The 12447-nt window shown below is 38.0% G+C and overlaps 1 protein-coding gene across 3 annotated transcripts; it reads right to left on the bottom strand.

Annotated features, from left to right (window-relative positions):
* Positions 1-747: 747 nt before the first annotated feature.
* On the bottom strand, positions 748-12256 carry neurod6a (neuronal differentiation 6a). 3 transcript variants are annotated; one of them, XM_058765586.1, is made up of 4 exons: positions 11977-12256; positions 8329-8671; positions 3735-3912; positions 748-3149 (listed from the first exon to the last, which is right to left on the bottom strand). In XM_058765586.1, the coding sequence occupies exon 4, from the start codon at positions 3137-3139 to the stop codon at positions 2156-2158; it is 984 nt and encodes a 327-aa protein (XP_058621569.1). In that variant the 5' UTR covers positions 3140-3149; positions 3735-3912; positions 8329-8671; positions 11977-12256; the 3' UTR covers positions 748-2155. The 3 variants fall into 3 exon arrangements, with proteins under 3 accessions (XP_058621569.1, XP_058621568.1, XP_058621570.1); XM_058765585.1 differs by having other exon boundaries at positions 3632-3912; XM_058765587.1 differs by having other exon boundaries at positions 3612-3912.
* Between the last annotated feature and the right edge of the window lie 191 nt (positions 12257-12447).

Raw genomic sequence — 12447 nt, forward strand, 5'->3', positions numbered from 1 at the left:
TAGGCTAATCTAGGCCTATTAGTCGGGAATCGAACTCATAACCACGTTTTTTTTGTTTTTTTTTTAACATATCTATCGCAGACTATTAGTTTTATGGCTTTTAAACACATTTCATTGTAACCTACGTATTATGAATGCTGTCATTGGTTTCTCGGGGATGACAATGCACATTCGCGGGGGAATAGCTGTTTTTGGGCTCCTGATCCGCAGTCTGTCGCTGTTTGGCCCGCGTCCAGCTCGCTGCTGAACTCGGAGACAGGAGAGACTCCGAGCCAGACAACCTTTACTCCCCTAAACCCAGTCCTGAATAACATCTCAAGAACGTCTCATTTTACAATTAACCTTGACCAACGCGTCGCATAGGCCTGTAAACTAAAGCACGAGATGGATTTGGTGATTTTGGCAACTTCATGAATTACATTCCTTTGTCCTCTGTTGATAAACAGATGATCTCTCTGCTTTTCTGCAGGCACTTATGACCTTTGTAATAGTATATATATATATATATTTTAGACTTTAAATTTAGGTTATATATTATCTTCGTACATTTTAAAGCGTTGTTTTTTCATTAAAGGTTTTGCAGAAAACGAAATGCGCCATTGCATTAAATATTGTTTTCGTTTTTTTCTAGCGGCACATAACGAGGTACCCTATATATATTTTTAAAACTATATCTATTATATTTTATTTATTTTAATTTGATTTTAGAGACTGTCATGTATTCAGAACAGTGTTTTCAACATAGAATTGTATTCAATTAAACTTTATTTTACTGTACAAAACAGCTCGACAGTGTACAAAGACCAGTTTCAGTGCATTCAAGTCATTTTTGCACACACACAAAAAATCCTGTTTGATGATAAAAATCAGAATGCACGAATCCACCACTGCAGACATCCATGACATTGCATAAATGATGCGTGACAAATATATTAAGGCAGGTTTTCCCGAGACATGAGTTCACTAGACAGCACACAGACCTTTCCATAGAGATTTTACATGCTTCAAATGCATTTGCTTACAGTGATTGTTCCGAGATTGTACGCAATATCACCAATATATCGACGACTTTACATTTGAGAAAATACAGAACTGTCAAACAATCTGTTGCATAATTACACCATCGTGTTGTGATATTCCTTTAACATACTTTTGAAAATGATGCGCATATAGACAAATGTGAGATATTTGAAATATTTGGAAATTAAGAGGGTGCTTAAAACTCGATTGTCCACATTTCTAAAGTTAAATTACACAAATTGAAATTAATGAAACAAATTAATAAAATACCGTTATTATTTCGTTTTTCAGAATTACATCCATAGCCTATAGCCTGTATCTTTTAAATATATCATCTTCTATAGGAAAACAAATTGATTCAATAATTGCCTCTTCGTGGTGGTCTTTAACATATTATTACTATTATTGCAAATAATAATAATAATAATAGGCAATTGTTGAATAACTTTTTACCAACATTTAAATAGTGCCCTGTGTAATACATCACGAAACTTTCGTAAATATGACATTTTGATTCAAAGGAAATAATTACAATTCATGTTCTTACGGTTTTTTTTAATGTTACTTCTCATAAACGAATAAACACATTTATGTATTACAAAATGATGAGCAATTAAATCTTTTTAACACCAATATTTAAAATTTTGTGCGAACATTGTTTAGACAAATTAAGTGGATACATAAATGGCCAGATCGAAAATTATAGACTTGTGTATTGCATAGCACCCTTAGCAATTATTGCTCTCCTATTTTACTGAATTTTCATCGCAAATATTCAAATGACCTTATAATTAAAAGATGCCTTTTGGAGCAAGAGACCTTATAGTGACAGATTTTAGATCTATAAATACTCACACATGCCATTAAATTAAACCGAAAATAAAGGAGAAACTCTGCGTAAAACACATTGTTATCGTTTGTGGATTGTTTTTCCATCAGACCACATATTTTGTCGAACAGTTTAAAATCATAATTAGGAACACAGTAAGCACGTTTTCCATTTAATTAAAAAGGATAAATAATAAAACATCCGATGGCTTAAAACCCAAATCAGAGATGGACTTTATAAATAATGCATGTGCGATTGAAAGTCCTGCATTTTCAGTCCTTTTCACTCACGTTTGACTTTCTCTCATTAATTATGAAAAGTGTTTAATTCGTCTTGCACGGGGTAAAACTGGCCGCGGAGGTGAATGTCATATGGGAAATGGAGATCCGAGGAGCCTCTCGCGGTCTGGCTGATGGAGGAGCGCGGAGGCACGGCGCAATAGCGCGTTCCGTAGTGGCAGCTCTTGCCGTATTCGACCTGCTCCTCGTGCTTGAGGGAAAAGATCCCGTTAAAGTTAATAGGCGGGCTTAAGGGACCTTCGAACTGAGGGCTTCCGCATTCCGGCGAGACGCTTTCGTAGAAAGTCTCATAGGAGCTGCAGTAGTTGAACGGCCTGAAGGGTTTGACCGCATCTACCGAGGGTCCAGAGGGCGTCACCACACCCGGACTGTGGTAGGTCGTGTACACGGATTCGTACGGCGACCTGCCGGAGAAAGACGCCTCGCTGTTGATCTGATCCGTGATGAAGTTCCTGGCGTTCAGCTGCAGGCATCCGGCCACTAAGTTGGTGGTGGGCTGCGAGAGCCCTTTGCACAGGGTCTGAACGAAGGTCAAGAGGTCAGGCCTCTTCCCGGTGCTCAGGATCTCGGAAAGCGCCCAGATGTAGTTCTTGGCCAGCCGCAGGGTTTCAATTTTCGACAGTTTCTGGGTTTTGGAGTAGCAGGGCACCACCTTACGCAGGCTGTCCAGGGCGTTGTTCAGACCGTGCATTCGGTTCCTCTCCCTGGTGTTGGCCTCCATGCGCCTCATCTTGACCCGGTCCACCCTGGCTTTGGTCATTTTCTTTTTCCGAGGCCCTCTCCTCCGAGGCAGACCGTTCTCATCCTGTCCGTCCTCCCGTTCATCCTCATCCTTCTCCGAATCCTCGTCCTCCATCGTGTGGGAGAGCGTGTCCTCCTTTTTAAATGGCTCTTGTTTATTGACCTTCATTTCACCCACGCAGTCCCGTGGAAAGTTTGCCCCGAATTGAGTGTCCATCATGACAGGATCCTCAAATGGAAGAGTCAGCATTGTGCTCTAACTGGGGATGATGACAAGATAACAGATCTTCTGAATCAATCAGCAGCGATTTAAAAACAACCTATACATGGTGCTCAATAAATAAACTCTCACAGGTACAAAAGCTGTCACTGGGGCGGTACCCTTTCAAAATGGACTAAAATGTATCTTTAAGGTACCAATATGCACCCATTAGGGATAAGCATGGTACAAAGGTGTACCTTTTGAAAAGATACCAGCATGGTGACATTTTTTTTCTGAGCTTGTGTACTAACATAAAAATTACGATTCACATTTGACAGAATTCTAGAAGATATTGATTCTCTAAATCAAATCACAAAAATTTAGCTGTAATCGACAATGCAACAGAAATGAATTTGTAAACTTGTTTTCATGTGTGAAATTGCATCACATTTGTGCATTTACAAAACATAATCTGGTGAAAAGGCAGACATAGTCATGCAGCACAGATGCCGATCCTTACCCTCGAACGATCCAGCTTACCTGGATTATGATGGTGTCAGATGACAATTTTCATATTTCCTATTGTGAACTTTTTTTTCCGTGTGGTGTTTTAGCAGGTGAACAGCTCGTGCGTTTTTCTCACCTCCCCACTGTTCTCCTTGTCTCGCGCTAAGAGAAATGACACTGATGCCAACTGCCAGAGCTGGTACCCATGCCATCTGCCGCTGACGTCACGTGGCATGGGTTGGTCACGTGACCGGGTCCCGGGGGACCTGTATTCCTCCCCTGATCATCTGGCGTGTGCCTCGAGCTGCGTACCACTGCAAAACCACAAAGCAGCCTCAATAAAGGACCGAGTACCAGCATCCACCATTAGAATCTGATGCCGTGGATGAACAGGAATGCTGTGAGACGGTCAGGGAATTACATTTCTTAGTCTTTGCTGATAGAAATGAAGAAATTGGGATTAAATTTTCATGCATAAGCGGACTAAATCTAAATAGACACAAAATAGCTTCTTATTTCTATCAGGTATATTGTGTAAACGTTAAAAAAAATGGTCAGTGCTGGTGAATGACAGCTGGAACTGGATGATTGATGGCTCTTGTTTGCCTGGTCAGTCTCTTCAAGGGCGTTTGCCAAATGACTGATCCTACTGTCTGTCATCAGGAAAGCATTTTCAATGTGACAATTACCTTATGAAAACATAAATTTAGATAAAGTTTAGATAAATTCACTCTCTGACATTTAATAAGTATGCTCAGTCAACACGGATTCTGAGATTTTAAACAGTTTTTTTTTTCTCTTCTACATATGAAAATAAGTCTGGGTTTTTGTTTACACTCTCTCACACATGCACACACTCACACCATCCCTCCCCACCTTCCTCACACACAGCCATCCACATTCACACCACTCTAGCATGCGAGTGAATCTAACGAAAACATGTCCAGGTCACATTTCACTCCAAGAAGTTATACTGTGCATGAGGAAAATGCCGCCTATTTTAAGAGCTTTATTTTATTGTTATTTTTTATTATTTTTTCCCTCAAATTCTCATATACTGTGCATCTGAATGGTGGATTCTCATTATATACTCATTTGGTAATTCTCATTAATGCATTGTGTATATATATATATATATATCAAATATGAATATATCAAAATAAAATGAATATATGTTTGGGGGTCATTAAACCAAATACTAAAAAGGCTTTATTTATTTTATAGAAAAATATTTAAATATTACCACAATTTAAAATTGTTTTCCATTTTAATATATTTTGAATTTGAATTTTATGTGATGCAATGCTGAACTTTCAGCATCATTACTCCAGTCTTCAGTGCCACATGATCCTTCAGAAATCATTCTAATATGCTGATTTGATGCTCAAGAAACATTTCTTGTTATTATCAACGTTGAAAACCGTTAATATTGCTGCTTAATATTGACACAGACACATTTTAATCAGGATTTAAGGACAGGATTTCCAGTTTTTCAGGAAAGTTCAAAAGAAAAGCATTTATTTGAAATGATAAAACTTTTGTTATCTTATAAATGTCTTTATTGTCACTATTAAACAGTTCAGCACATCTTTGCTGACTAAGAGTGTTAAATGTTTTTTTTTTCTTTTCTTTTTAAAAAAAAAAAGCTCTTACTGACCAAAACGTTTATTAGAAAAACATAGAACTTTCTCTCTCTCTCTCTCTTTATATATATATATATATATATAAGTACTCATAGGTTATACACTTAAGTAGCACGCACATGCACACACACACACACACACACACACACTGTGTGTGTATATATATATATATATATAAATAACTTTTTTTTTATAATTTTCTAGAAATATTTTCAGCAATAATGCATCTTTGCTAAATAAAAGTATCAAAATAAAAAATAAATAAATAAAACCACAACAAATACTCTTACTGACCCCAAATTTTAAACTATATATTAGATTTTCTACAAATATTTTAGCAATAAGATTTTTTATTTTTTATAACTGTGAAAAATGAAAAATGTCCTTGATTGTCATCAAAATGTGCTTAATTGTCAAATAATGTCACAAATATGTAAGCTTTTCCTTCATTGAAGATACAGTTTCTTTTTTTTTAATGTTTTAATTTTAGGATCATACTGAACATATTTGTGACTGGTTTATTGTGAGATTCACCCATGCCCAAAATCACACATAGATTTTGGAGCATGTGTCTGGCCATCTCTGACATCTGGCTGTTTCTTGTAGCAGTAATTGTCCAGAGCTTTGGCTCCTCCCACATGAAGACCTGACACTCATGCATTCCATTATCAGTGAAAGCTCCTGCTGCTCTTGAACCTGTGCCTGGCTTACTAGCTCTCTCTCACATGCACACACATTTATAATTCAAATCAGAAGCTCTTTAAATGCCCCCCAAGTGCATTTATCCCTCTCAGAAGGACGCCACAAAAGCTTAACGCCACATAAACGACACACAACACCTTTCTGTCCCTGTCTAAGATTAATTGGCTCTTTAACCTGATGTTGACAGATTTTAGTGGTCCTGTTAGCAGCGAGCCACCTATCAGACACAATCCACGGTTAGTCATGAGTGATCTTGGTAAAAATGTCTGCTGTGTTTTTCATTGGGACGGCCAGGTTGATCTGCACTTATCAGCTCAACAAAAACATAATGAACACAGCATACAGATGCAGTTTGCTGACAGCGACGGCTCAGTCACGCATGATTGGCGGGTACCCTTGGATGTTTGTGTTTAGAAACACACACACACACACACACACACACACACAGTCCCCTTCTGTCCCCCTCCAAAAATGCCTCAGCTGGTGACGAGCTTTCCGGTTCAGCACACACACCAACATCTGATGAGTCAAACTTCCCCATTTCAGACTAATCACTTGACTGCACTAATTGCAAATGCAAATATGCAAATTCATATTAATTAATTACTCTGTTAATTAGTTCTCTGGTCTTTTTGGGCAATAAATCATTGTGCTGCAGAAAGGAAAGGGGGCAGGCCCATCCCACATAAAAAATTTAGCACACACACTCGAAGAAGGACGGGGCGAAAAGACCTGTAACATTATAAAAGAGCAAAGCCCAGATAAAACGACAACACAAAAGCAATGGCTGGGCCAGACACATGCTCCCCTGACAGACTCTTGCTCCCCTGACAGACCTGCTTTATACCCTGCAGACTCACAGTGGAGGACTGGCCCCTTCTCATGTGGAACATTCGGCTGACAAGAGCTGTCTGCCAGTGATTTCATTAACACATTATCAGCTTTTAAGGACAGTGTGATGCCAGGAACAGGCAGCAAATGAAGGCATGGATGTTCACACGTCAAGTGGTAGGCACGCACACACACACACACACACACACACACACACACACACACACACTCCAGTATTAAGATCAGTAGCTCTGCTAAAGATGGTCTTTTGAGAGTTCTAGACGTCTGTTGATGATGGGCCTTGAAGCTAATCTAGAGTACACTGATTTGATGACAAAGAAAAAACAAAATATTACCATCAATAAAAATTAATTTAAAATAAGCCATTTTTCATTTAAAAAGTGTAATTAAATATGCTAAAATATTTTAAATATAATCAAACAGGGTTGACACACAAAGATACCCGTGTGTACGACAGCCACAGTGTTAATGGTTTGACAGTATGGCATATGCATAATTCATAATTCAGTTTTTAAAAATGAATAACATCAATTTCTCAGAGGAGAAGGATGGCTGCATGCAGAAGGGACTGTTGCTTAAAATGGCACCTTTTTGTGAATTGTAGCCTACATAAATATTTATATACAGAATTATTTCTGTAGGCCCATCTAAAACAACTGGAAACATGTTATAAAAAAATTTGCAACAGTGTACTACTATAAAATAATATAATATTTTATAAACGTATTTAAAAAATATAATAAATATCTTTACATATTTTATTATTGTTATGTAATTGTTAATTTCCCTTATATGTAATTATTCTTATTTAGTTAAAGCTAATGTGCATTTGTTTATTAATGAGTACATTAGAAATCCATTGATACCATAGTAAAAAAAAAACACGACTCAAACCATCAGATTCATCCGCGCACGGCAGCGAAGCCTAAGTACAACTGATGGAATTAACCAAACAATATTCCTCCATAACTTACAGTTTCATGATTCAACCGCTAAAAGGGCCAAAAGTTAGGCTACACAACTTTAGTTGTTGTAACCTAATATATAACAATTAAATGTAATAAAACAGTCAATATTAATTAATTATATTTAAATAGATTTCTATCACAGAAGAACTTCATTGGTGCATCAGTAGTTCTAAAGTTCTCATTTCCCTTTTCTCATTAGAATTACTGTTACATGCAACTGCATACAAGCCAAAACAAAATATGCCTTTGATGTAAAATATGAACTTGTGCCATGCTTGAAAACAAAGACTTGATTTCCCCCTGTGATTTGCATGAAGAAATGATCTGCTCAGTGCCGCTGATCCACACTGTTAAGTGATTTTAATTTCACTCTTGTACCTAGCCAATGCTATAGTCCAGGGACTAGTGGGAGCGGATGGGGAAGTGTGTGTGTGTGTGTGTGTGTGTGTGTGTGTGTGTGAGTGTGTGAGGATGCATCGTGCCAGAAATGTTGATGTGACTGTGATTTATGTCGGAGTCGTGCCAAGTATGTCCATCAGGGTGAACCTTCTCCGAGCAACCTCACCTTGTGTGTGTCTGTGACTCCATCACAAAGCGATTGCGCAAACCTGATCTGGTAGGAAGGTGGATGTGGTATATCTGGCACGAGTGAAATCTTTGGCATGGGTTAAATGGGTCGTACCCTCTCTTTTGGCCCTGTGGAGGCACACATTGGACCGGTGCTGTTCTTTACAGTCTCCTGCAGTCCCTTGCGCTTGTTGCCCAGTCCAGATTAGGTTCTTCTGGCACGACTCATGCTGGGCTTCTTCCTAAACCGTCTGGCATCTGCTCGCGAAGCAACCCTGAATGTGGCGATGTTAGGGCCATATTTGGCTCCTCATGAGACCAGAATGTGTTTTTGTCCAGATCTAAATAAAATAAAAGATCCATTTTGTGATGTATTCAATAAAAATAGCATCTGAAAAGAGTAAATGTATTTATTAATGTACATTTTTCCTGAGAAATAAGCATTAGTTGTTAAAAATGAGCTTGAAGCGTCTTCATACAAAAATGCAGGGCACAGCCTTGATGTTTACTGGACTAGATCTGCTCTCTACTAGTTGTTGTTACACGAACGTTGCTGGAATGTTATGGAAATGTTATGCATTAGTGTGGCCCCAGCTGCTTTTTTGCATGTCATTTCATCATTTGCCATCAGCGGCCTCTCCAGGCTTGTCTGATCATCTGCCCCGATGCGATGAGAGGCACTACAACAAATATTGTTTTGGAAATCGGCCTGTTTTGTCTTTTATTGTGGCTTATCCTTCACTTCTACCCAGAGAAAAAGTTAAAAGTTAAAATTCACTTCTGAAAGCTTTCATGTACATTATTTTTTGAGTCTTTAGCAGCTAATAAGAGTCTAACAGTGTATTGGAGATGTTAATGATCCATGGCAGTAAGAAAGAGACTAAAAACAGTTGTTGTTTTTTTTTTTAGAAAAGATTTGAAATGCTATTCTTCTTTTCCTCTGCAAATCTGAAACAGACTGCGCGCTCATTAAAACATGCATGGGTATCTGCGAAGACACACAAAAACACTTAGAAGTGTGATTCCACACAAGCACGCACAATTTTATACAGATTTGTTCCATTTAGCGCAACTTGTATATTGTTCCTCTAGTGCCAAAACCCATCTGGTTGTAGTCATTTTTATTTTGATGTAACCCCAGTCGCTACCAGCGCAAGGCTCCAGCGTGAGGCGTTTTGGACAGCCTGCTGGACGGTTCACCCTCAGGAACGGGCCTAAATGTCCTTGGTTTCAGCAGGCAGCTGTCCCCACTTAGGCCTTAATTTAATCTCCACTCTCCGACCCTCTGAGGCTCCTGTGAATGTTCTGGAAAACAGAATCTGGCAACCCAGACGCTCGCTCTCATTCAAACACACTCGCTCTCTGAAGCGAGCTACCAGGGCTGATGTTTATGATGAACATATCTGGTACGTTTGTTTGCTTACATTGGATATTCTTGGGGGCCTCGCTCTATGATATGTTTATCTTCAGTTTGTAATATCTACATTTTCCATAAACGCTGTTATAACGATTACGTAACAACGCCATTGTCGTTGTTCTGCGTATGTTCTTGCCTCCTCTGAAATGTTGGCCTGCTCTTATTTTCAGGAAATCTGAAGGCCCCATCTGGTCAGCCTGGTGGGGTTTGGATTAGTCATGGTCTGGACCCTGTGACCAATCGACAGCCTCGCGAGGGTCTGCGCAACCCACCCACAGACAGCCTGTAACAAGCTCCATCCAAAACGAGCACAAGCACACAAAGTGACCGTCAAAAGCACTATCGCCTTGCTGCCAAGACCTGAGACAGTGGGACTTAAACCCACACGAGACGGACGGAGTTCACACACATAAAATCTGTAAGTAATTGTTAATAATATGACATTTTCATCCAAAAATATTTAAAATTCCCTCTCAAGATTAAAAAAACATAGGTGTATTTCAGTGAAGTCAGAACAATGATCTCTTCGAAAAGCTGCCTTCATAGACAGTGTACAAATGTATGTTTACATAACAGCTCATCTACTGCCTTCATCTGTTTTGATTTCGAAGGCGGCGTAGATGTGTCTTTTACAGATTCTTAAAAACAACTGGCTAAAAAATGACTGAAAACAAATTATTATTAATTTCCTACTTTTATTGACTCCTTCGAACACAATTTTATTCCATTTTAATTTAATTTATATTAAATTTGTTTATGCATAAAAGCATTCTTATTTACAAATTAATGCAAATAAAATTTATTTTATTTTAAAATAACACTAATATTAGGATATTATTCCAAAATTTATTTTATTTAAATAGAATTTTTACAAAAACAGATAAAAAAAAAAAAATGAAATATTGATGTTATTTAATTAAAATAACACTAATATTTAAATATTAATTTTAGTTCATTTGCATTAAATGAATGTTCTTGAAATGTTCCTTATGCTACAACACTGTCTGGACTTGGATTCAGACACAGCTAACGTAAACTCTCTTTGAACAATTCTTCTCAATATTCTTTGTTCTAAAGCTTTCTACTAACAATAACACTCTACATTCGTATCTTGTAGCCAGATCTCGGTGTGGAAGCCGGAGTAATTGTAACAGATGTTGAATGATTAAATTAGCAGTTGCAGGCTTCTCAAATATTCATGTCGCGTTGAGAACGTGTACCATTACGAAGAAAACCCACCGAATACTACTTGATTATTTTGTGCTTTTGTTTCCTTCACATAAGGTACAAACCTCCAGAAGATATTCTAGGTGAAGATGTCTGACTGTTTTGTGCCAGGGCACTCGCGTAGGAGAAAGAGATGTGTTAAACCGCTAATACAGCCATTTAAAACCTTTTCCAGTGCTGTACCGCTGTGATAACAGCATTTTATTCAGCTCTGAGGTTCATGAAAGTTTAAGAAACAGTCTCTAAGTGATGTCGGGAAGCATCACTCTATGAAGTGAAGGGGGGAACTGCTCTTGTGCCCTGGAGCGAGACACTTCACACCCCTCTGCTCCAGATGTGCTCAGCGCCTGGCCCTGTCAGGACGTGTCAAATCCCTCTCACAATGTGCAAAGTCTGCATGGAAATTCACTCAAGGACTTGCACAAATAAGATTCCTAAACAGTAAATAAAGCAAATAAGATTGATCATTTTTATTAGCCCTATTAAGAACTTACGTCTCAGATCATTAGGTGAGACAGTGACCCCAAAAACTATTTAGACACCTAAGGCACATGCAGACATTAAGGAATGTCAATGCATTCGATATTAGATATTGAACAAAGTGGCATTTATTGTTTATGTATAGCTATCTACATAAATAAAGACCCACAATATTGTGAAACTCTGGTTGTCAAACGCTATTTGTTCAAATTTAGTGTGATTAACTACACCTGGTTACTCTGCTAGAACACCTGTGTAAACTCGAGAAGACTTCATACATCTGCTAAGAAATAACCACAAGCATTTAAAGCTACTTGTGCATCATTTCTTTTCAGAAATGTTGATTTTAAATTTAACAAAATATGTTCTGATAACAGTAAACAATGCTTGTTTATGTGAAACGTTCAAGGCATTAGAATTTATATTCTAAAATCTAAAAGTGATTGGGTTGCTTTGACGAAACATTCAAACAGTGTTCTGCCAAACATGCATAATGCAGTCCAATCTGTGCCAGTCACCTACCTAGTTGTTTGTGAATAGTTTACTGGTCCTTAGTGTGCACAGAATATTAATTCACACAGAGAAATGATCTAGTTTCCTCCTTTTATCCTGGGGAAAAACTGCCGCACGTTTTTATAGCTTAATTATGCGTGGTGGCATTCATTATTGAGGATGGAGGCGTCAGTTTATGTAGCTTTCAATGTATTTCAGTTAGACCTTTAGTGACATCTAGTGGTTCAAAAACAGAACTGCAATAAAGTCAACTTGGTTTACCACGCATCTTAGTCTACGTTTAACATAGAGGAAGTTTTAAAGACGACACTTAACAAATAAATAAAAGTACAAAAATATATAGTCATAACAATAATTATAATAAATTTTGAATGTGACTAAAGTGTCTAAATATTTGTATTATATGCACACAAAGAACAACAACATAGGCTGCAATTTAAATTGGCTCTTTAAAGCGCTAGAATATGTGCGTGCGCGCGC

This window comes from Onychostoma macrolepis, chromosome 24, assembly GCF_012432095.1.
Source record: "Onychostoma macrolepis isolate SWU-2019 chromosome 24, ASM1243209v1, whole genome shotgun sequence".
Taxonomy (NCBI): domain Eukaryota; kingdom Metazoa; phylum Chordata; class Actinopteri; order Cypriniformes; family Cyprinidae; genus Onychostoma; species Onychostoma macrolepis.

What these genes read in the sequence shown, in the direction of transcription:
- neurod6a (XM_058765586.1), bottom strand. Translation starts at nt 3,139, where the DNA reads ATGCTGACTCTTCCATTTGAGGATCCTGTCATGATGGACACTCAATTC.